The sequence below is a fragment of the Ranitomeya imitator genome, chromosome 4 (assembly GCF_032444005.1).
Source record: "Ranitomeya imitator isolate aRanImi1 chromosome 4, aRanImi1.pri, whole genome shotgun sequence".
In the NCBI taxonomy this organism is placed as follows: domain Eukaryota; kingdom Metazoa; phylum Chordata; class Amphibia; order Anura; family Dendrobatidae; genus Ranitomeya; species Ranitomeya imitator.
The window spans coordinates 347,351,810-347,376,675 of NC_091285.1; the positions used below are offsets into that span (position 1 = coordinate 347,351,810).

Consider the following 24,866-nt stretch of genomic DNA (forward strand, 5'->3'; position numbering starts at 1 on the left):
GGAGTCAGTCATGGGAATTGAGGAGTCGGAGGTTTGGCTTACCGACTCCACAGCCCTGCTTTAAATTCAGTCTCAGACAGAGAAAAGGACTTCATATGAATTCCTAGATTGCAATGGACAAACAGAGGTTAAAACGCAGGTGTGAAAAAAGCCATTACAACATTAAATACCTTTTGTGTTGAGGGGGTTGTAACTGCAATTCCCATACCAGATCCTGGGAGAACTGAAAGAACTTTATACTAGAGAAGATTAAAAAAAAAAAAAAAATAGCAAAATATTTTTAAGGTTGAATACACAAATCCAAATACAATGAAATATTTAACCCCTTAGTGACAGAGCCAATTTGGTACTTAATGACCGAGCCAATTATTGCAATTCTGACCACTGTCACTTTATGAGGTTATAACTCTGGAACGCTTCAACGGATCCCGCTGATTCTGAGATTGTTTTTTCGTGACATATTGTACTTCATGTTAGTGGTAACATTTCTTCGATATTACTTGCGATTTATTTATGAAAAAAATGGAAATATGGCGAACATTTTTAAAATTTTGCAATTTTCAAACTTTGTATTTTTATGCCCTCAAATCAGAGAGATATGTCACGAAAAATAGTTAATAAATAACATTTCCCACATGTCTACTTTACATCAGCACAATTTTGGAAACAAAATTTTTTTTTGTTAGGGAGTTATAAGGGTTAAAAGTTGACCAGCAATTTCTCATTTTTACAACACCATTTTTTTAGGGACCACATCACATTTGAAGTCATTTTGAGGGGTCTATATGATAGAAAATAATGAAGTGTGACACCATTCTAAAAACTACACCCCTCAAGGTTCTCAAAACCACATTCAAGAAGTTTATTAACCCTTTACGTGCTTCACAGGAACTGAAAAAATGTGGAAGGAAAATATGAACATTTAACTTTTTTTTGCAAACATCTTAATTCAGAACCATTTTTTTTATTTTCACAAGTGTAAAAACAGAAATGTAACCATAAATTTTGTTATGCAATTTCTCCTGAATACGCCAATACCCCATATGTGGGGGTAAACCACTGTTTGGGCGCACCGCAGAGCTTGGAAGAAAAAGAGTGCAGTTTTACTTTTTCAATGTAGAATTGGCTGGAATTGAGATGTGACGCCATGTCGCGTTTGGAGAGCCCCTGATGTGCCTAAACAGTAGAAATCCCCCAGAAGTGACCCCATTTTGGAAACTAGACCCCCCATGGAACTTATCTAGATGTGTGGTGAGAACTTTGAATGCCCAAGTGCTTCACAGAAGTTTATAATGTAGAGTCGTGAAAATAAAAAATATTTTTTTTTTCCACAAAAAAGATTTTTTAGCCCCCAAGTTTTTTATTTTCACAAGGATAACAAGAGAAATTGGACCCCAAAAGTTGTTGTCCAATTTGTCCTGAGTATGCTGGTACCCCATATGTGGGGGTAAACCACTGTTTGGGCGCACGGCAGAGCTCGGAAGGAAGGAGCGCCGTTTTGGAATGCAGACTTTGATAGAATGGTCTGCGGGCATTATGTTGGGTTTGCAGAGCCCCTGATGTACCTTACCAGTAGAAACCCTCCACAAGTGACCCCATTTTGGAAACTAGACCCCCAAGGAACATATATAGATGTGTGGTGAGAACTTTGAATGCCCAAGTGCTTCACAGAAGTTTATAATGCAGAGTCATAAAAAAAATATATATATATATATATTTTTCCACAAAAGAGATTTTGTAGCCCCCAAGTTTTTATTTTCACAAGGGTAACAAGAGAAATTGGACCCCAGAAGTTGTTGTCCAATTTATCCCGAGTACGCTGATGCCCCATATGTGGGGGTAACCCACTGTTTGGGCGCACGGCAGAGCTCAGAAGGGAGGGAGCACCATTTGACTTTTTGAGCGCAAAATTGGCTGTCGTGTTTGGAGACCCCCTGATGTACCTAAACAGTGAAAACCCCCCAATTCTAGCTCCAACCCTAACCCCAACACAACCCTAACCCCAACCTGATCCATAATCCTAATCACTAACCCTAACCATAATCACAACCCTTACCCCAAAACAACCTTAATGTCAACCCTAACCATAACCCTAATCAAAACCCTAAATCCAACACACCCCTAATCCTAATCTCAACCCTAACCTCAAACCTAACCCTAATCCCAATACACCCCTAATCACAACCCTAACCTTAACCCTAATCCCAAGCGTAACCCTAATGCCAACCCTAACCCTAATACCAACCCTAATCCAAACCCTAACCCTAATTCCAACTCTAACCCTAACTTTAGCCCCAACCCTAGCCCTAACTTTAGCCCCAACCCTAGCCCTAAGGCTACTTTCACACTTGCGTCGTTTTGCATTCCGTCGCAATCCGTTGTTTTGGACAAGAAACGGATCCTGCAAATGTAGGATGCGTTTTTTGCCCATAGACTTGTACTGCCGACAGATCGTGACGGATGGCGTCGCATCCGCCATTTCTGACCGCGCATGCGTGGCCGTAACTCCGCCCCCTCCTCCCCAGGACATAGATTGGGCAGCGGATGCGTTGAAAAACTACAGCCGCTGCCCACGTTGTGCACAATTTTCACAACGTGCTCCGGTATGTCGGGCCGACGCATTGCGACGGCTCCGTACCGACGTAAGTGTGAAAGAAGCCTAACCCTAAATTTAGCCCCAACCCTAACCCTAAATTTAGCCCCAACCCTAACCCTAGCCCTAACTCTAGCCCTAACCCTAACCCTAGCCCTAACACATGCGATCACATCGGAGGACAGAGAAATTAAAAAGAGATAGCGTTTTTTTTTTTTTTTTTTGCGATCGCCGGTTAATTACCGACGATCGCAAATGCGGGGTGGGTAACCCCCCCCCCCCCTCCCCCCCCCCGAATCATGTTTTCTGGGGTCTCGGCTAGAAGACCCTGGAGAAAATCCGACTCTGTAGGGAGCTATTTACTTTTTCCACAGCGCCGTTAATTAACGGCGCTGTGGTTTAAGTACCCTTAGCGGCCGCCGTTAAAAGGCGTATCGGCGGTCGCTAAGGGGTTAAAAAAAAAAAATCACTCAAAAAGACTTTATATACCAGTATTTTATTGGGAACACTTTATGCTTCTTAAATTGTAATATCTGTCACATAGCTGAAATGCACAATTAACCATTTTTTGGATGTCTTTTAATATAATGTGGAAATAAATAAGCAATGTGTACTCGCATGGATGTGTCGACCTAACCTTATTTGATATATTAGTTCTCTTACTTTGTGCCAGAAATTTTCATTAAAATTTAAGCACATAGCATTGCATTTTAGGCCCCTCTCCAGTTACTGATAAACCATACCCTTTTTCAGTGAGGCCCTGCCCCATTGTTGGACAATGCGGAAAAAGTGTTCAACACATGACAAATCACCTGGGACAAGTCATGAAAGTCGTTGTTCAAATTGAACGAGAATTTTGGCACACTTCGCTTTAAAAACATGCCTTGTAAAATTGAAATAATTTTACTTTTGTCCTCAGAGCCAAGATAATGTATTTTGGTGCCCTAGGCAGATCAAGCCAATGGCATGCCTGATGAACTCTAACCTCCCCAAGTAAAGGAATGGGTGGGAGACTAAAGTAAAAAGATTCCCAACACATTCCCCTCCAACTCCGACTGGTCAGGTAATAAGCTCTGACGGCAACTTCCACTAGAATTGTAACCGAATATAATCAAAAGTAAGAAAAAATTATGTATGTTAGGGGTAAGTCAACAGGGAATGCGTTTTCAAAGTTAGATATACAATCATTATATACAGTGAGTGCACAAAGTATTCAAACCCCTTTAAATTTTTCACTCTGTTTCATTGCAGCCATTTGGTAAATTAAAAAAAGTTCATTTTTTTCTCATTAATGTACACTCTTCACGTCATCTTGATTGAAAAAAACAAATGTAGACATTTTTGCATATTTATTAAAAAAGAAAAACTGAAATATCACATGGTCATAAGTATTCAGACCCTTTGCTCAGTATTGAGTAGAAACACCCTTTTGACCTAGTACAGCCATGAGTCTTCTTGGGAATGATACAACAAGTTTTTTACACCCGGATTTGGGATCCTCTGCCATTCTTACTTGCAGATCCTCTCCGGTTCCATCAGGTTGGATGATGAACGTTGGTGGACAGCCATTTTCAGGTCTCTCCAGAGATGCTCAATTGGGGTTTAGGTCAGGGCTCTGGCTTGGCCAGTCAGGAATGGTCACATAGTTGTTCTAAAGCCACTCCTTTGTTATTTTAGCTGTGTGTTTTGGGTCATTGTCTTGTTGGAAGGTGAACTGTCGTCCAAGTTTGAGATCCAGAGCACTCTGAAAGTTTTTCATCCAGGATATCTATGTACTTTCCATAGTCATGTTTCCTTCAATGACAACCAGTTGTCCTGTCCCTGCAGCTGAAAAACACCCCCATAGTATGATGCTGCAACCACCATGTTTCACTGTTGGGATTGTATTGGGCAGGTGATGAGCAGTGCCTGGTTTTCTCCACACATACCGCTTAGAATTATCACCAAAAAGATCTAGCTTCTTCTCATCAGACCAGAGAATCTTATTTGTCATAGTTTGGGAGTCCTCCATGTGTTTTTTTTAGCAAACTATGCAGGCTTTACTATTCCTATGCCTAGCACTAAGGAGAGGTTTCCATTAGGCCACTCTGCCATAAAAGCCCGACTGGTGGAGGGCTGCAGGGATAGTTGACTTTGTGGAACTTTCTCCCATCTCCCTACTGCATCTCTGGAGCTCAGCCACAGTGATTTTGGGGTTCTTTGTTACCTCTTTCACCAAGGCTCTTCTCCCATGATTGCTCAGTTTGGTTAGACAGCCAAGTCTAGGAAATCTTCTGGTGGTCCCAAACTTCTTCCATTTAAGAATTAGGGAGGCCATTGTGCTCTTAGGAACCTTAAGTACTGCAGAAATTGTTGTAACCTTGGCCAGATCTGTGCCTTGCCACAATTCTGTGTCTGAGCTCCGTGGCCAGTTCCTTTGACTTCACACACAGGTGTGTGCCTTTCCAAATCAAGTCCTATCAGTTTAAATTAAACACAGCTGGACTCCAGTGAAGGAGTAGAACCATCTCAAGGAGGATCACGAGGAAATGGACAGCATGTGACTTTAATAGGAGTGTCTGAGCAAAGGGACTGAATACTGTTTTTTTTTTTCCAGTCAAGATGGGGTGCAGAGTATCCATTAATGTGAAAAAACGAATTTTTTTGAATTTACCAAATGGCTGCAATGAAACACAGTGAAAAATTTAAAGGGGTCTGAATACTTTCCGTACCCACTGTATATAATATTTAAATGTCAGGCTCAAGGACAGTCATGGAAACGAATATAGTTTGACTGTAATGTTGGCCAATTAGTTTCAATAAGGTGTTCAGCATTTAGCAGAGACCCTAATGAAAACTAAAACCCCAGTATAAAGAGAACTAGATTGTTTTTACATTAGTGATGCGACAAATACAGTTTGCAACAAAACTGATGGTGGTTCTTGAGCCGTATTCCTGTTCAGATGGTGGTTCTGGTGATACGTTCATGTAGTGATGGTTGTTCTGGTGCTGTATTCATATACTCCTGACCGCTCTTGTGATGTTTCATTTATTGATAACAGTTCTGGTGCTGTATTCATCAATAAAACTATAAGTACATGAATACGAAACCAAAATCATCATCAGTACATAAATAGACCACCAGAGCCATAATTAGTACATAAATACAGCACCATAACTAAAAATGAGTAAATAGGTCACTAGAACCACCATCAGTACATCAATTCGGAACCAGAAACACCATAAGTACATGAATACATCACTATAAGTATCAGAACACAAATGAGTCACCAGAACCTCAATCAGTACATGAATACATCACGAGAACCACCGTCAGTAAATAAAACACCAGTACATGTATACTTCACCAGAACCCCCCATCACTACATGAATAAATGACCAAACTTAGCACAGCAAGTCCGACCCATATACATTTGTATAATGAACATACAATTCCCAGTATGTCCTTAACAATGGAAATTAGATGCTGGGAGTTGGTATCAGTCTTTATCAGACTGCAGACCATACAGGAACCACAAAACTGCTGAGATGTAGTCAATATCATATCAACAAATAAACATTTACATCCTGGTACTTTATAGGTGACATCTTCTCTGAGTAATTTATTTCTTTTCGTCGCCATCTAGTCCTGGCGCCATGATGACTTCACCTCCACCGCTCTTCTCTCCTGATTCCCTCTTCTCCAGCCTTCTGCAGCACATTACGACACAGTACACTTAAAAATAAGTCATTATAATTCCCTCTGCATAAAAATATCTGTCCATACTATACCCTACATAAGCCTTCAATGGTATATGGCCTCCACACTGTCCGCCTTTATGATCTATAACCACCCCACTGACTGCCATTATAATATATAACCGCCACATCGTCCATGCTTATGAACCACGGTCTATTCCATGGCTGTCCCCTCACACTCTATATATACCCACACTGTCCTCCCCGCCATGCTAACCTCTCTCCATACTGTGCCCCCATTTCATATTGCCCCCTCTCCATATCCATTATGTGATCCATTTTCATATTATGTTCCCCATGTTGTCCTCCCCCAAACTGTACCCCCTCCTCACACTGTCCCCCTAAACAGAACGTTGGTCACCACAGGAGATTAAACAGTATGATATCTACAACATTGATATGTACACCACAGTCCTCCATGCAGTAAATTGTCCACTACAGCCCCCCCAATATCTATAATATAACGCTGGGAGCGTCACTCTGTCCGAAGCTTTTATAGACTGCGCAAGCGCCGGCGCAGTCTGGACCCCACAGAGTGACGCTCCCAGGAGATCGCGGTATGCGTAAACACTGAACGCACACCGCAATCTCCACCGGAGAGGCAGGGTCCGTGGACGCGCCAGGAGGGTGAGTATTATATTCACCTGTCCCCCGTTCCAGCGCTGCGTGCGGCTCAGTGTCCCGGTCCTCTGCTGTGACGTTCACAGTTCAGAGGGCGCGATGACGCGCCTAATGCGCGCCGGCACCGCCCTCTGACTGAACAGTCACAGCCAGAGGAGCCGGAAAACAGAGCGGACGCAGCCCTGGAACGGGGATAGGTGAATATAGCAAGTGCTGGGGGGCCTGAGATAGCGGCGATACCGGCACCTGACCCCTACAGCGCGCCGGTGTCCCCGCCTGCTCAGGCCCCCCAGCACTCGGCGCCCAACGACGATAGGTGAGTATGGTATTTTTTATATATATATCGCTGCAGCATACGGGGGCATACACACTGGAGCGTCTTATGGGGCCATAAACCATAATGGAGCAGTGTATGGGGGCATACACTATGGAGCATCTTATGGGGGCCATCAACCATAATGGAGCAGTGTATGGGGGCATACACTATGGAGCATCTTATGGGGGCCATAAACTATAATGGAGCAGTGTACGGGGGCATACGCTATGGAGCATCTTATGGGGGCCATCAACCATAATGGAGCAGTGTACGGGGGCATACACTATGGAGCATCTTATGGGGCCATAAACCACAATGGAGCAGTGTACGGGGGCATACACTATGGAGCATCTTATGGGGGCCATAAACCATAATGGAGTAGTGTACGGGGGCATATACAATGGAGCATCTTATGGGGGCCATAAACCATAATGGAGCAGTGTACGGGGGCATACACTATGGAGCATCTTATGGGGGCCATAAACCTTTATGGAGCACTGTACGGGGCATACACTATGGAGCATCTTATGGGGGCCATCAACCATAATGGAGCAGTGTACGAGGGCATATACTATGGAGCATCTTATGGGGGCCATAAACCTTTATGGAGCACTGTACGGGGCATACACTATGGAGCATCTTATGGGGCCATCAACCATAATGGAGCAGTGTACAAGGGCATATACTATGGAGCATCTTATGGGGGCCATAAACCTTTATGGAGCACTGTACAGGGCATACACTATGGAGCATCTTATGGGGCCATCAACCATAATGGAGCAGTGTGCGGGAGCATATACTATGGAGCATCTTATGGGGGCCATAAACCTTTATGGAGCAGTGTACGGGGCATATGGATGGGAGAAGCAAATTAAAGAATGGCGGCGCAGGATGGGAGCAGCACATGACAGAACGCGGGTGCAGGATGGATGGGAGCAGCACATGACAGAATAGGGCAGCACATGACAGAACGCGGGTGCAGGATGGGAGCAGCACATGACAGAATAGGGCAGCACATGACAGAACGGGGGTGCAGGATGGGTGCAACACATGGCAGGATGGGGACGCAGGATGGGAGCAGCACATACCAGGATGGAGACCATATACCAATATAAATGCTCGCAACCCGGGAGTAGAACGGGTTCAATAGATAGTATAATGTCCACCACTGCTCCTTATAAAATATGGTCAACACAGCCCCCTATACAGTATGATCTCTCCACAGCCTTCAGTATAATTTCCCCCAGAATCCACTATACATTGTGATGTCCACCCAAAGCTAATAATGTATAGGGGACTATTTGGGGCATCATACTACAGTATTATGTCCTCCACAGCCCCCAGTATAATGTCCCATACAGATCCCTATACAGCATGATGCCCTCCACATATCGCATGTAGTATGATGTCCCCACAAGTTCCAGTGTAATGATTCTCACAGTCTCCCATATAATAGGATATCCCCCACAACCCCTCTTATGTTCCCACAACCAGCTACAAGTATATAGAGTTGTGCTCAAAAGTTTACATACCCCAGCAGAATTTTTGCTTTCTTGGCCTTTTTTCAGAAAATATGAATGTTAATGCCAAAACACTTTCTCCACTTGTGGTTGGTGATTAGGTGAAGCCATTTATTGTCAAACTACTGTGCTTTCTCTTTTTAAATCATAATGACAACCCAAATCATCCAAATGACCCTGATGAAAAGTTCACATACCCCATTTCTTAATACTGTGTATTGCCCCCTCTAACATCAATGAATAATAAAAAGACAATGGTCAGCTCAATTGTCATACATATGCAATTGACATTGCATTGCATCAGTTTTTACACTGCAACGGCTATTCAAATTTACAAGACTAATAAAGAATTGCAATGTATCTGCACAAGTTGGATGATAGACATTTGATCTGTATGGGATCAGATTTTCTTTTTTTGCACACCTATGGACTTGAATAGGCGAGTCTCAGACATGCAGAAGAAACTAGTGCATGCAGCGATTTTGCCATATGCATTTTCAGTCATCTCAACCTCCTACTTGAATAACATTAGTGCTAATGCAGTCCATGTGTCATGGTTTGCCTGGGATGATTAGGTCTGGAGCTGCTGGAGTTAATCTTGGGAGCCTCCCTTTGGTTTCATCAAAGCTTTTTATAGCCTCTTTGTGGATATAGGCGTCCTCTGTTATACTTTTGCCCTCAGCTGAGTACGTCGACCCTCGTGTGCCTGTGCCTTTGTGCCAGAGTCCTCTTCTGTATGTTTGGTTTTGACCTGGTTTGTTCCCCGCTGTGATTTTGCCTACTGATTCTGTACCTTATCTGCTTCTCTGGTTTCTGACTTCGGCTGTGTCCTAGGGCTTTTGCTACTTCTCTTCTGATTCGGTACTTCCTCGTCTGACCTGGCTTCCCTGACCTTGGCTTACTTTGACTATTTTTACCTTGTGCCTTCCCCCTCTGCTTTCCTGTGGTTACCGTTACCCTCCAAACCTCCGGTATTTGCTGTGCGCTCCACTGACTCCTCAGGCAGCGCTGTGCTAGGCCCCACCCCCTTCCTGCATTCTACTCACTCTCCCGGCTGCTCTGCCTGCACCGCGGCACCACTGTCGCTGCCCTCAGTTCCTGGACAGCGTGGGAGCCGCCGTCTGTCCTGGATTAATTTAATGTAATTACTCCGGCTTATGCAGATCAGATGTGCTCCACTTTCAACGTCAGCAGAAACATCAAACGCTGGCCAATGGTCATATTTTTTGCTATGTTGAATTTGGGTGGTATAAATTCACAAGTAATTTATCTTGAAAACAAGCTTGAACCACTCCGTAGACGATTGTATCTGAAAAAATTGGCCCATGAACTAGTACTTGGAGAGCTACTCAGGAGAAGCGTGAAAACAATCGGTATCCCCTCTCGCCTTCAAGTTCAGCTCAAAAGGTTCCGCCCAGAAGATGATGGTGAAAAGTCACCATCTGCACCACCTCACAAAAGAAGGAGATGCACCACCTGCCAAACAGAAAGCGGAACCAGAAGGCTTTCAAATTATGAATGTCTCAAATGTCATAAAGCAATTTGCCTGACACATGCAAAAATGGTGTGTAATTCTTGCTATTTGCTCTGCAAGTGTGACTTTTCTGGGGAAACCTCAGCATCTACTTCTGATTGAATATGTTTTTAATAGTACTTAAGGTACCTTAAAATTAAGTTTGTGTTCAAAAATTTTCTTTGTACATTTTTTTGAGAGAGTCGAACTGGGGACTATTTGGCGGGAGTTTTGAAAAGTTTGTATTTCTTAGTTATTAGTTTTATGTTAAGCAAATGGTTTTTTTTGTAACTGATTATGTGTAGTCTCTTTTATTACATCCCTATGAAGGTCACTGATCACTTTTAGAGCACTGAAATTGCAAACATTAGATATTATAGGTATTTTTCCAGCAGGCGCCTGACAGGCACATTGTATGTGAACTCGTTAGTCCGAATATTGTATGTGACGGAGGGTTAAAGGGCATAAAAATTCAAAGTTGGAAAATTGCAAAATTTTCAAAATTTTCGCCAAATTTCCGTTTTTTTTCACAAATAAACGCAAGTAATAGCAAAGAAATTTTACCACCATCATGAAGTACAATATGTCAAGAGAAAATGTCAGAATCATCAGAATCCGTTGAAGTGTTCCAGAGTTATTATAACCCAATAAAGGGAATTGTAAAAATTGGCCCAGTCATTAACGTGCAAACCACTCTTGGGGGTAAAGGGGTTAAATTCCATCAATGCTTTTACCATGTCTGCCTTGTGCCACTCTACCTTACTATGTCAATTATGGAAGTGAGATTGCTCAACATGTACATGTTGTCTCCTACCCAATGCACAGATAAAAATGGGAAATCATATTTTCCCATTAAGAAAATTTTAAACGTATCACATATTACGCTCATCACCCACTATCTAAACCTCTAAGGCTGGCTTCACATTTGCGTCTGAGCATGCAGGGTTTGATCCGCATACATCCGCATGCGTTATGCGTACATATATTTAACATGGTGTACGCATGGACATGCGGTTGCATGCTTTTGCATACGCATGCGTTTTTTCGCAGTGTGCAGCTGGGCGCAGCGAGCGCAACATGTTGCATTTTTGGAGGCGTCAAAAATTCATCAAATATGCGCATGCGGATGAGTGTTAAAAAAAATGAATTACTGTCAATGGGAACGCATGTCCTTGTGTACGCATGCGTTTGATGCGCTTGCGTACTTCGAACTGCGAATGTCCAGGAACTGATTGAGACATGCCCTCCTGGAAATATCTAAAGCATGCGCATAAAAAACACAAACGCAAGCAAAAAACGCATACAAACGCATGCACACACAGCGTTTTTTTTGCCGACTTGCGTAAGCTGATGCGGATAAAAAACACTGCATACGTTTTGGCATGCGTTTGCGTATGCAGATGATACGCTGCGCACATATATGCAAATGTGAACTTATCCTTAGAGAATACATTACGCTGCTCCATTCACATCGTCAAACAACCATTTTTACAAAGCTTGATAAAACCTAATGGCATTTATAATAATTCTAGCATAATGACGATAGGAACTACCGTATGTGCAAGCAGTTGCCCTTTTGGTCAGCAGAAAGGGTTAGCAATTTGTAACATCATCATTTTGCTTCCTCCACTGATGACTTAGGACTTGTCGCACTTTTTTTTTAAATTATCTTATGAAAACAAAGTCTAACAAGTAATAAAGATATTTTTGTAAACTGAAGACAAAATTGGAGGCAATATAACAAAACTTAAAATAAACAACTGAACACAGTTGCATGTCAAGATGAACAGAGGGACAACTAAAGTACCTTCTGGATGTCTGTAATATCTGTTAATTTTATGACTTTGTTCCTCTTTGATGACCCAGATTTGGAGCTCTCAAAGCACAAGTAGCTGAAAAACAAAGTTACCGTAATTAACAGCAGACATAAGTACAAAAACGAAATAGGGTTTGTTTATTCTGTTTTGCTTGTATGACAATACAAAAACAATACTATGTCTTTTCTTGGACTTTGATATTGATGGCCTTTCCCAAGGATAAGCCTTTGATATCAAATTGATGGGAATCCCACTCCTTACCACCTATTCAGCTGGTATAGAGTCTTTCATTCTGGTGAACCTTTGCATGGGACTGCAGCACTGTGCAACTCAGTCCTATCATTCTCCCCTGCTCTGCCAGTGATCAGCGTGAGCAGGGGAGAATGATGATCATTATATTCTACTGCAGGCGGGGGCTGATGGGGCTGCGAAAAAGTCACCGAGTTCACCACGGATCAAAGATCTGCAGTGAACTCAGTGAATTTCTCGCAGTGACATTAACCCCACTTGCCACCACTACAAGGCAAATGGGAAGAACTGGGCAAAGCACCAGAATTGGCACATCTAATATATGTACCTTTTCTAGGCGGCTGCAAGCTGCTATTTTTAGGCTGGGTGGGGGGATGGGGAGTGGGTCAATATCCATGGCCCCTTATCAACCTGAGAATACCAGCCCCAAGCTGTCTGCATTAAGGTACCTTCACACTAAACAACTTCACAACGATATCGCTAGCGATCCGTGATGTTGCAGCGTCCTGGCTAGCGATATCGTTGTGTTTGACACGCAGCAGCGATCAGGATCCTGCTGTGATGTCGTTGGTCGCTGCAGAAAGTCCAGAACTTTATTTCGTCGCTGGACTCCCTGCAGACATCGCTGAATCGGAGTGTGTGACGCCGATTCAGCGATGTCTTCACTGGTAGCCAGGGTAAAAATCAGGTTACTAAGCGCAGGGCCGATGTTTACCCTGGTTACCATCGTAAAAGTGAAAAAAACAAACACTACATACTTAACTTCTGCTGTCTGTCCCCGGCGCTGTGCTTCTCTGCACTCCTCCTGCATTCTGTGTCAGCGTCGGCCAGCCGGAAAGCAGAGCGGTGACGTCACCGCTCTGCTTTCCGGCCGCTGTGCTCACAGTCAGTGCAGGAAAGCAGAGCGCCGGAGACAGACAGATGAAGGTAAGTATGTAGTGTTTGTTTTTTTACTTTTACGATGGTAACCATGGTAAACATCGGGTTACTAAGCGCGGCCCTGCGCTTAGTAACCCGATGTTTACCCTGGTTACCAACATCGTTGGTCGCTGGAGAGCTGTCTGTGTGACAGCTCTCCAGCGACCAAACAGCGACGCTGCAGCGATCGACATCGTTGTCGGTATCGCTGCAGCGTCGCTTAGTGTGAAGGTACCTTTAGCAAGGCTGATTGTCAAAAAAGGGGGGGACCCCACCAGGTACGGACTGGGGATGAAATTCAGCCCTGGCATTTGAAATCACACAGGCCCATGGTGTCATCGTCCCCAATAACCAGATGGGATATATTACTAATATTACCCTGGATGAGGGAAAGGAAGATTTACTACAACACCAATATTTCTAATGATACCAACGGCATGCTGAGGTAAGTGACGGAGGGATTGGCTTTGTGCTCCATCACAACTGTTAACAGTATGGATGTCTTGAGAACATTGATTCTGTTAACAACGTAGCACACAAGGCAGCCCACTACCAGACAGGCCCTTCAGGCATTTGCCAGAATTGCCAAATGGCCAGTCCGGCCCTGGACCCCAGAACAGTTTTTTCAAATTATATAAATAATTTAAAAAAAACAAATGTGAGGACCCCTCTATTCTTGATAAACAGCCTTGATGAAACCGACAGCTGACGGTTGTTGCCCCTAGCTGTGAGCTTTGACTGGCTTGTTATCAAAAATACGGGGAACACCACACAGGTTTTTTTTATTATTTATTTGTTTAGTTATAACACAAGCGGCGGCTGATGAATACTTCTATCAGCTGTCTCCTGCTCTCACTGTTATTAGCGGCAGCACGTGTAGTCCTATCAGCCGCTGCCTGCTTTTGCTGTCATCAGTTGTATATAACTTAACATTCTCCCCTGCTCTAGAGGGGAGCTGGTACAGCTGTGCTCAGATATTTAAATTTTGGTAGCTAGGACCTAAATGATGTTATTTCTCAGCCATGAAAACAAAGAAGGGAATAAGCAAAGTTATTTTAAGGTTTTCATCAGAAAAGTCTAGACAAAGAGGTTATCCCACACACAATACATTTTTACATGTTAATCAATAGATCTTGAAATGATAAGTTCCACAATTGGATTTGTTAATGTTATAAATTTACTCCTGTTATCTGCAGAATCGGACCCGAAGAACAGTTACTCCAGAATTATTATATCATCAGAAATACAATTCCTATTCCCTAAAACTGACTAGTTAAAGAAGCTGATGGGTCCAAGGATCCTCAGATCTAGAGGCTATACAATTGTTATGATAGCTTCCTGCACAGCCCATTACTATATCTTATGTCTAATATGCTGGTGTAGCAGATTGATGATCCTTGCTAGATTTTGTAGTCATGCTACCTATACTAAAGACACCCCACTTCTTTTGTAGATGGGCTGCTGGTATGTGAGGTGATCTAAATGAGACCACATAGGGAAGGAGAAAACTGATTATTTAAGCCAGAGGAAGCAGAAGGCAAGAAAATAAGCACAAAAGGTCAGCAATATGTACATTACTTTTCATTGTTACCAGGATTTAAAAAAAAAAAAAAAAAAGCTACAAAACTCTTGTTTATAGTTAGGAGGTCCACAGGACTTACTTTACAATGGTAAATCTATTGTGAACACTTACTTTTCTGTAACAAACAGTACACCATTTCGGATGTAGTCTGTTGGCATTTTCCGATCTCTGTTAATCAAACAGCAGCGCCAGCCTGTGTCACAAGCTAGAAGAAAAAATGGTGGGAAAGGTAACCAACACAGGACACTAAAATCTGACTGCCCATATGCATGGCCAAGTACAACTAGACTATCTCTGCAACATTACGCAAGTCATTTTTCTCTTGATAATTGCAATATGCCAGTATTGAAAATTAGTAGCTGCTTTCTTTCCCCACCAGGATGAAGTTTTATGAAATTTGTGTGAGTCATTGAAAATTCTAATTTATTTGTCTGCGACCATTTAGCATCGGTCACCTCTACATCTATTTGCCTTTCATTTGTCTGTTATTTCCATGGGTATCGTATTGTTCACGAAAGCTTTAGGGCTCGTATACACAATGCGGATTTGCAACATGTTTTTGCCATGGAAAAAAATACAGTTTTTTACAGTACATGCAAAGCAATTGAAATCTTACGCACATGTTGTCGATTTTTCCCTTGCAGAAATCAACCAAAGCCTTTTTTTTGTTTGCTTTTTCTCAAAATCTGCAGCATGGCAATTCGGTCAGCATTTTTGCAGCATTTTCACACATTCAAATCAATGCAAGTAAAAATGTGACAAAAATGCAAGTTTCTTTTCCAAGTGCTTTTCCTGCAAAATACGAATCAAGTGCACATAGCCTTAAATGAGAAAAAACAAAGGAGAAAAAAAAAAAAGCTTTTCTAAGTGTATACCATCAGACAGTCCATAGAAAATGTGCCATTTATGTTGTGGCCCCTTTTTAAACAGACCCATTTACTTGAACAAGTTTGGTCATGTTGGAAACATTTCCATTTAGTGGACTATATAAAACTAGATGGTGGCCTAATTCTAACGCATCGGGTATTCTAGAATATATATGTATGTATGTATGTATGTATGTATGTATGTATGTATGTATGTATGTATGTATGTATATATATATATGCCACATAGTATATAGCAGAGGCCACGTAACACAGACAGAGATTATATATATATATATATATATATATATATATATATATATATATATATATATATATATATATATATATATATATAATCACAGCCCACGCAGTATATAACACAGCCCACGCAGTATATAACACAGCCCACGCAGTATATAACACAGCCCACATAGTATATAACACTGCGCACGTAATATATAGCATCCACGCAGTATATAACGGCTCACGTAGTATTTAACATTGCCCACATAGTACATAAAATTGCCTACATAGTATATAACACAGGCCACACAGTATATAACACTGCCCACGTAGTATATAGCAGCCTCGCAGTATATAACATAGCCCAAGTACTATATAGCACTGTGGGCACCATAGCCCTGTTAAAAAAATGAAAATAAACAATAGTTATATACTCATCCTCCGACGTCCAGCGAAGCTGTCCCTATGCGTGCGATGTGGCCGCCAGTTTCCGTTCCCAGCGATGCATAGTGAAATTACCCAGATGACCTAGCAGTCTCGCGAGACCGCTATGTCATCATCTCGGAAGACCGCAATGCAAGGCCCGGAGCGTCGCGATAAGCGGGAAAGACGACGGAAGGCGAGTATATCATGATTTTTTTTTTTCTTATTTTTAACTTTAGATCTTTTTACTATTGATGTTGCATAGGCAGCATCAATAGTAAAAAGTTGGTCACACAGGGTTAATAGCAGCGTTAATGGACTGCATTACACCGCAGCATAACGCAGTGTAACGCAGCCATTAACCCTGTGTGAGCGCTGACTGGAGGGGGCACTGACGGAGAGTAGAAAGGGGCGAATTCACGGCCAGACTGTGCCCGTTGCAGAACAATTAGCCGTAACCAATCAGCGACACGGGATTTCCGTGACAGACAGACAAACAGACGGAAGTTCCACTTAGACGATTATATAGTAGATGACAATATCCATCAGTGAAGATGGGAATAAGGGGGCAGACAGATGGCCATATTTCCTGTGCTAGGATCGCATCACAATCCTCAGACTGACCATCGGCTCTCCTGATCCGAGCATGACCGCTGCATAGAAATACATCGCACTCAGGTCCGGAGAGGTGTCGGGGCCAGTCCGTGCACTGCAATGCGATTCTTGCATTCCCACCATATTACTTAGCCACGTCTGGGAGCTCTGATTGTTTAGAAGTTACATTTTTTACCAGTATAAAATGAAAATCACCCCTTTTCACCCATTAAAAAAAAACCTATTAACAAAAATTTAAATAAAAAAAAAAGGGAGAAGGAAAATTGGGATGAAGATACACGTCGGTAATATGAAAAAATGACAATCGCAAAATAGATAGAAGGGAAAATTCCCTACTAACACCACATGTGTATTTATGGATTAATGACGGACCCATGGATAAGCATGCAAGAGAAGAAGAAAAAACCAAGATGCAAGTCCAGATAGATAAATAACATATACAACTTTATTGGTCAAAGACAATAGAATAAAAAAGTGTGGGGTGGGGAAAATAACTGGTAGTGCAACGGATGCAATACGACGCGACACTCATACATGAGTTATAAATATATAGCATATCCATCAAAATTGTCATAGATAACTGCCATAGATGATTAACATTAATGTAGAGACCAATATGGATGGTAAATTTAATAAGTGCAAAAGTGCTATTTAAATCCATATATTGGTGTTCACACGGCTGATGTATTAACCACAGATATACATGCAGCCAATGTGAAGAACACAAAGTATTTATGAGCAGCATGAATGGCTGAAAAAAGTGCATGTGGTTCTGTACATATAGGTCCAGTATCACACAGAAGTCACTGTGAGAAGGATAAATATATAATACAGAAAGGACAGCACACTGTACCTGTATGGCAGTGGGTGAGATGAGTGTGGTGATGAAGCGTCCTCCCCGACGCTTTATTCTATTCTAATAGGGAACTTTTAAAGAAAAAAAAGACTTCTGATGTTACTTCTTTTATCCTTTTCATTTAGTTACCTGGCAAGGGGCGCTCTGTTTCCGATAAACTGAAGACCTCATGAAAACTGCTCTTTTTTGTAGTATGGCATCTTCCACCTTCGTCTTCTCGGCTTGTTGCTGGAGGCGCACCAGAGGTTACATTAACTTTTGATACTGACTGCATCTGAAAATGAACAACAATACCTTATTCTTCCTGAAACAAAACAAGTGGCTCAATATCTGGCCAAGAGGGAATCACAGCTAGCACAGATACATAAAGCAGCTAGCAAGGGTCTAAAACAGCAGATTAGTAATAGGACAATTAGCTTAGGATGTGAAGATAAGATCAGACTAAGACTTGTATCTGCAGAGTAAAAACCTATAGCATTTGAGAGTCTGGAAGGGGGTATGCCAACATTTGGTAGACACAAATATGGAAGATAGATGGCATTTAGCTTTAAAAGAACCCTTAATGCCAAGTTTCACAGGGAGAGGTTGGGGTGACGGCTACTGCCAAGAATGGTTATCACAAAAACGTACATATTCCAATGAGGTATTTGGCATCTTCATAGTATATGATGTATGTTATTCAAATTAGTAGCTCCAGTATTTCAACTTTGAGACCCACAACTTTCCTAAACAGAAACATGGCTATTTACTACAAAAAGTCTCTACACAACTTTCCTTAGCCAAAGCTTGAGAATTTACTAAAAAACGAATTACCACTGTTGACAGTTGTCTCTCTAACCAACTAAAGCAAGTCAACATTCGTAAAATGCAAAATACATTTTAACTGTTGACCAACAACTTTACAATAGATGCATCATATCTACACATTTTTTGTTACATAACATGTATATACTATCAGTTCTGAGAAGCAAAATTTTCACATACATTCAACATTGTAATTAGAACAAGGAAAAGTCGTGGAATTATGGAGCTTATGGAATTGATAGACATGTTAAGTGGAATGTAAATTAAAAAATGATAACACAATGTTTAAAAACACCTCAACTTTTCCCAGAATCAAGTATGAAAGCAGTGTGCAGAAACTGACACACAGATTGACACACCATGGCGTGCTATGAATAAGGTTATTAATAGTTGTCTGAGGAAGGTTCTGTCATGCTAAATGTACTTGGGCACACAAATAATCAAGATCCACTGTTGGCGGTTCCTTTGCAATTGCTGACCAATGATGCTCCAGATGAGCTCAACGGGAGAGAGGTCTGGAGACGCTGCAGATCATGGAAGCACGTTTAGGTCACGCAGGCTGTTCACAGTAGAATGAGCAATGTGTGTACTGGCATTGTTGGAATAAAAACAGGAACGTCACAATAGTAATACTCATGGGATTGTAGTGTTGGTGGCATAACATGCGATAGCTAGACCCCACTATTGTCATTTCAGGCACAACAACAGCTCGGTGTTACATGGATTTGGTTGTGAAACCAGTGGTACAGCCATTTCTCTAAAGTGTCCCAAAAGCCTTTATTTTTTTTACATAACGCCAGGCCGCATGTTGCTCGTACTACTGTAACCAGCCTGAGTGGCCTAAACTTGCTAACATGGCATGAAGTGCCTCCAGATTGCTTTGCATCGACCACATCTGGGAAGTCATCATTATTATTATTATTATTTATTTATATAGCACCATTGATTCCATGGTGCTGTACATGAGAAGGGGTTACATAAAAATTACAGATATCGCTTACAGTAAGCAAACTAACAATGACAGACTGATACAGAGGGGCGAGGACCCTGCCCTTGCGGGCTTACATTCTAGAGGATGGTGGGGATGGAGACAATAGGTTGAGGGTTGCAGGAGCTCCGGTGCTGGTGAGGCAGTAGCTCTGGTAGTGGTTAGGAGGCAGCCGGGTCAGTGCAGGCTGTAGGCTTTCCTGAAAAGATGGGTTTTCAGGTTCCGTCTGAAGGATCCGAATGTGGTTGATAGTCGGACATGTTGGGGCGAAGAATTCAAGAGGATGAGGGATATTCGGGAGAAGTCTTGGAGGCGGTTGGGTGAGGAGCGAATAAGTGTGGAGGAGAGAAGGAGGTCTGGGGAGGAATACTGAGGGAATGGGAGCCAGTGAAGAGATTTGCAGATGGGGAAGCAGAAGAGAGGCGAGGACAGAGATGAATTAGTCGGGCAGCAGAGTTAAGAATGGACTACAGAGGTGCAACGGTGTTAGCAGGGAGGCCACAGAAAAGGATGTAGCAGTAGTCAAGGCGGGAGATGACGAGGACATGCACAAGCATTTTAGTAGATTGATGGTTGAGGAAAGGACGGATTCTGGAGATATTTTTGAGCTGGAGGCGACAGGAGGTGGAAAGAGCTTGGATGTGCGGTTTGAAGGACAGGGCAGAGTCATACATACATAGTAACATAGTTAGTAAGGCCGAAAAAAGACATTTGTCCATCCAGTTCAGCCTATATTCCATCATAATAAATCCCCAGATCTACGTCCTTCTACAGAACCTAATTGTATGATACAATATTGTTCTGCTCCAGGAAGACAGCCAGGCCTCTCTTGAACCCTTGAGTCGAGGGTTACTCTGAGGCAGCGGACTTCCGGTACGGGGGAAAGCGTGATGTCCTTTAATGCGATAGATAGGTCAGGTTTTAAGGAAGATCTATGAGATGGAGGAAAGATGAGGAGTTCAGATTTGTCCACATTGAGTTTGAGGAAGCGAGAGGAGAAGAAGGAGGATATGGCTGATAGACACTTTGGGATTCTGGACAGCAGGGAGGTGACGTCTTGGTCAGAAAGGCAGATCTGAGTGTCATCACCATAAAGGTGGTACTGGAATCCATGAGACTTTATGAGTTGTCCCAGGCCGAGTGTATAGATTGAGAAAAGTAGGGGGTCCCAGAACAGAACCTTGGAGGACTCCCAACAGAGAGAGGGTGGGATGAGGAGGTAGTGGGAGATGCTGAATGTGCGGTTGGAAAGGTATGAGGAGATCCAGGATAGGGCGAGGTCTTTGATGCCAAAGGAGGAGAGGATCTGTAGTAGGAGGCAGTAGTCAATGGTGTCAAAAGCAGAGGACAGGTATAAAAGGAGGAGTACAGAGTATTGTCCGTTAGCTTTAGCTGTAAGTAGGTCGTTAGTTAGTTTGGTCAGGGCTGTCTCAGTCGAGTGATGGGGGCGGAAACCAGATTGTAGATGTTCAAAGGGCAAGTTAGATGAGAGGTGGGAGGAAAGTTCAGTGTGGACGTGCTGCTCCAGGAGTATGGAAGCGAATGGGAGCAGCGATATTGGGCGATAGCTGGACATAGCTGATGGATCAAGGGTTGGCTTTTTAAGGGTAGGCGTGATTGTGGCATGTTTGAAAGCAGAAGGGAAGGTGCCAGAAGTTAGTGATAGGTTGAAGAGGTGGGTTAGGGACGGGATAAGAGTGGTGGTGAGGTTGGTGAGGAGGTGGGATGGGGTCGAGCGCCCATTAGTTGGCAACTGCAAAAGGGAGCTGCCAGCAGTGGATCTAGACCATTTGCTTGATCAAGTGCATTCAGCAAGGCAGCACATTCCTCAATCGATAATCTCATTGATCGTATGCCAAGTTATGCAGGTGCAGGTATTTCTGATAAAAGTGCTCATACATGATGCCGAAAAGAAACAATCAAAATGTTTGTTTGGTTGTTTTTTTTGTTTGTTTGTTTTTTTGGGAGGGGGGGGCAGTGGGGGAAAGCATTTGTTTTTTCATCATTTGCATATCAGTAACTTGTCTATCCTCCTCTTTTCATAATTCCATGACTTTCTTCTTGGTGTTACAATTTCAATATTGATGAGTGTATATTCAAAAATTCTTCAAGGAAACATATTATTCTTTCAGTCAAATTTGGGCTAGAACCTTTGTGTTGTCATAATATCCATGGGTACTCAACAGCCAGATCATGGTAAATCATTGATCGGATTTGAGCTTGCTTGATAGTGCCTCCCACTAGGTCCAAGACATTAGAAATCCAAGCGACCCAAGGCACTAATGAATAATCCTTTAAAAACTTGACCTTTATTCCATCATCTTTAAGAAGTACGGTGTGATCGCTTTATAAGTTCTTTATCATTTTTGATTTGGGCTTAAAAACAAACTGGCACATAATTAATCCCAATAGATGCACACTATCCACTGGACATATTAAACAATCATGTATTCTTATGATCAATCACATTGGATTTGTGGCATTCCTAGGGTACAATGCTCCTTTAATTATTGTATACAGCAATTACTTACATATACTGTATGTTTTTATGGTGTTTTTAACTTTGTTGTTTATTTAATGTACTAGATTTCTACCATGACAAACAGGATGGGCTTTAAGGAAGAGATGAAGCCCATTTTGCTATGAGATGTACAGCTCTGGCAAAAATTAAGAGACCACTGCAAAATGTTCAGTGTGTCTAATTTTTCTCTTCATAGGTATATTTTTGAGTAAAATGTTAATTTTTCTTTTATTCTAAAAACTACTGGCAACATGTCTCCGAATTTCCAAGCAATACATTTTGTATTTTTTTTTTCTGAAAATGAGAAATGGTCAAAATAAAAAAACAGTGCTTTCAGACCTCAAATAATGCAAAGAAAACAAGTTCATAATCATTTAGAAACAACAATACTAATGTTTTAACTCAGGAAGAGTTCAGAAATCAATATTTTGTGGAATAAACATGATTTTTAATCACAGCTTTCATGCTTCTTGGCATGCTTTCCACCAGTCTTTCACACTGCTCCTGGCACAAAAAATGTAAGCAGTTCTTCTTTGTTTGATGGCTTGTGACTTTCCATCATCCTCTTGATTACATTCCAGAGGTTTTCAATGGGGTTCAGGTCTGGAGATTGGGCTGCCCATGACAGGGTTTTGATGTGGTGGCCTCTTAATTTTTGGCAGACCTGTATATAAAGCTTTGTCATGCTATACGTGCATCATAGTTGTAGTTTTTTTAGCCTTGAGAAAGGCTAGATATGGCTGAAACGTTGCCCTGTCTTTCTATTGTTGTGACCGCTTTTTAACCATTATGGAAAAAAGATCACTTTTTTTTTTTCTTTAAGGATTATTCATTGGTGTCTCGGATCTCCTGGATTTCAGTCCTGGCTTAATAGGTAAGCCATAAGGAAAGGAACTAGGACTGCAGCACGGTACATTAGGCCTTGACACTGGCCAGTATCAGGATATTGTGAATGGCAGTCCCTGGAATGAAGGCAAAATGAGCACAACTAGTATATACAGTTGCAATCAAAATTATTCAATCCCCAATTGGAAATTAGATTGATTAGCAAAAGTTACAAACTTTGTAGTTTGCAGTAAACCAATAATACAAGAACAGTTTAAATACCTCAACACAACTTACATAAGCAGTTACTCCAAATTATTCACAAAGTTCCATTTTCAATGACTACTGCAGTTTTAGAGTTATTCAATGCCTTCATGAGAAGCAGCTAACATGCTGTTATGAATTGCTGCTAGCCTGATGCTTAACCAGATACCAGCTTCTGGTGGTGTTTTAAGGAATCTTAGACCATCCCAAATAGGCAATGGCCATCAGTTTACTAATATTCCTGGGTTGTCCAAAAAGAGAAGGGATAATGGCCTTGCTCACACAAGAAAAAAAGCTATAAGAGATAGAAAAGACACCAAATCTTCCTAGATATACAATTGGAAGCATACTTTCCAAGTACAATATTAAAAGAAACAGGCTACACTACACAGGCGTAGTGGAATGAGGAAGGTATTACCACATTCTTGAGGAGGTGGGTGCTCAAAAAACTCAATTGACTGCAAAAACACCTAAAGCAAAATTTGGTGGTAGTAGGCTCTTTTTTTCAATATTGCGCATTACTGAATATTGAAGGTCTCAATGCCCAAAGTTGAACACGTACAACTCTACTGAACCAAAAACACAAGAAAAGTCAGCTCAAATACACTTGGACAAAAAGAAAAAAAAGAACATATAAAAAAGAAGCCACAGAAGTTTAAGGACTATTGTATCAGTCAATGTAACAAAAAGGAACTTTTCAAGCCTATGACTCCGTGTAATCACTGGAGGAAGAAGAAAATGCTGAAAAGAACATCCTGCCTACAGCGAAGTATCCCAGTACTTCTGTGAACCTTTGGTTGTGCTTTCCATGCTCTAAACACAGGAAACCTGCACCGTATTTAGAGCAAGATGAATGCCATGAAGGTTTAGGATATCCTATGAGAACTTTGAAAGCACACAGAGCCTTGGTTTAAGATCTAGCTGTGGAAGATTCTGGAGTGGCCGTAACAGTCGCCTTACTTGAACCCCAAAGTAAATCTTTGGTGGGATTTGCAGATGATAGTTGGAGCACTCAAACCCATATGGTGCTCACGATCCAGAACTAGTAGCAATTTGGACGCAGTGTATGCCTTCTATTGAACACAGGTGAATCCGCATGTGTTCATTGAACCATGTGGATTTACTGCATCCAATACATTTCTAGTGATGCAATTTCCCTTGCGTAGAATAGTGTCTCTGCAAGACAAATACACATGCTGAGGTCTGGAAAGACGCGCCGCAAGTCAGTCTCCATGGGTTATCCGCAGATGTCTGTGGACGCATAATGCATATGGGATTTCTTGAAATCCCATCCACAATGCTGTAACAGCTGGACGCTGTGGGTTTGACGCTGCATAAATACAGTGTCCAACCTGCAGCAGTTCCTGATCGTGGGCACGAACCCTTATTATTACTGAACTGTAGACAGTTACCCCTGAGGAATGGGCCAATCGTACTCAAAACGCTGCCAGAAGCTGGTGTCTGCCTATACGTCACATTCACAAAACAGCAGAAGGGACTTTATTAAGTTTTAAAGATGATTGACATGAGTGCTTAATAACTCAAACTGCAATTATCAGGAACAGTGGCTTTTTAAAAATTTGGAGACACC

General features: G+C 42.0%; 1 protein-coding gene across 3 annotated transcripts in view; it reads right to left on the reverse strand.

Moving 5' to 3' along the window:
- GRAMD4 (GRAM domain containing 4) overlaps positions 1–24,866 on the reverse strand; it is a 226,276-nt gene that overhangs the window by 20,335 nt on the left and 181,075 nt on the right. For all 3 annotated transcript variants that reach the window (XM_069764984.1, XM_069764983.1, XM_069764985.1), the window contains 4 exons: positions 18,003–18,147; positions 14,979–15,072; positions 12,109–12,193; positions 171–239 (listed from right to left, as the gene is read on the reverse strand). In XM_069764984.1, the coding sequence (XP_069621085.1) occupies positions 171–239; positions 12,109–12,193; positions 14,979–15,072; positions 18,003–18,147 (393 nt within the window). The remainder of the gene's footprint in view (positions 1–170; positions 240–12,108; positions 12,194–14,978; positions 15,073–18,002; positions 18,148–24,866) is intronic.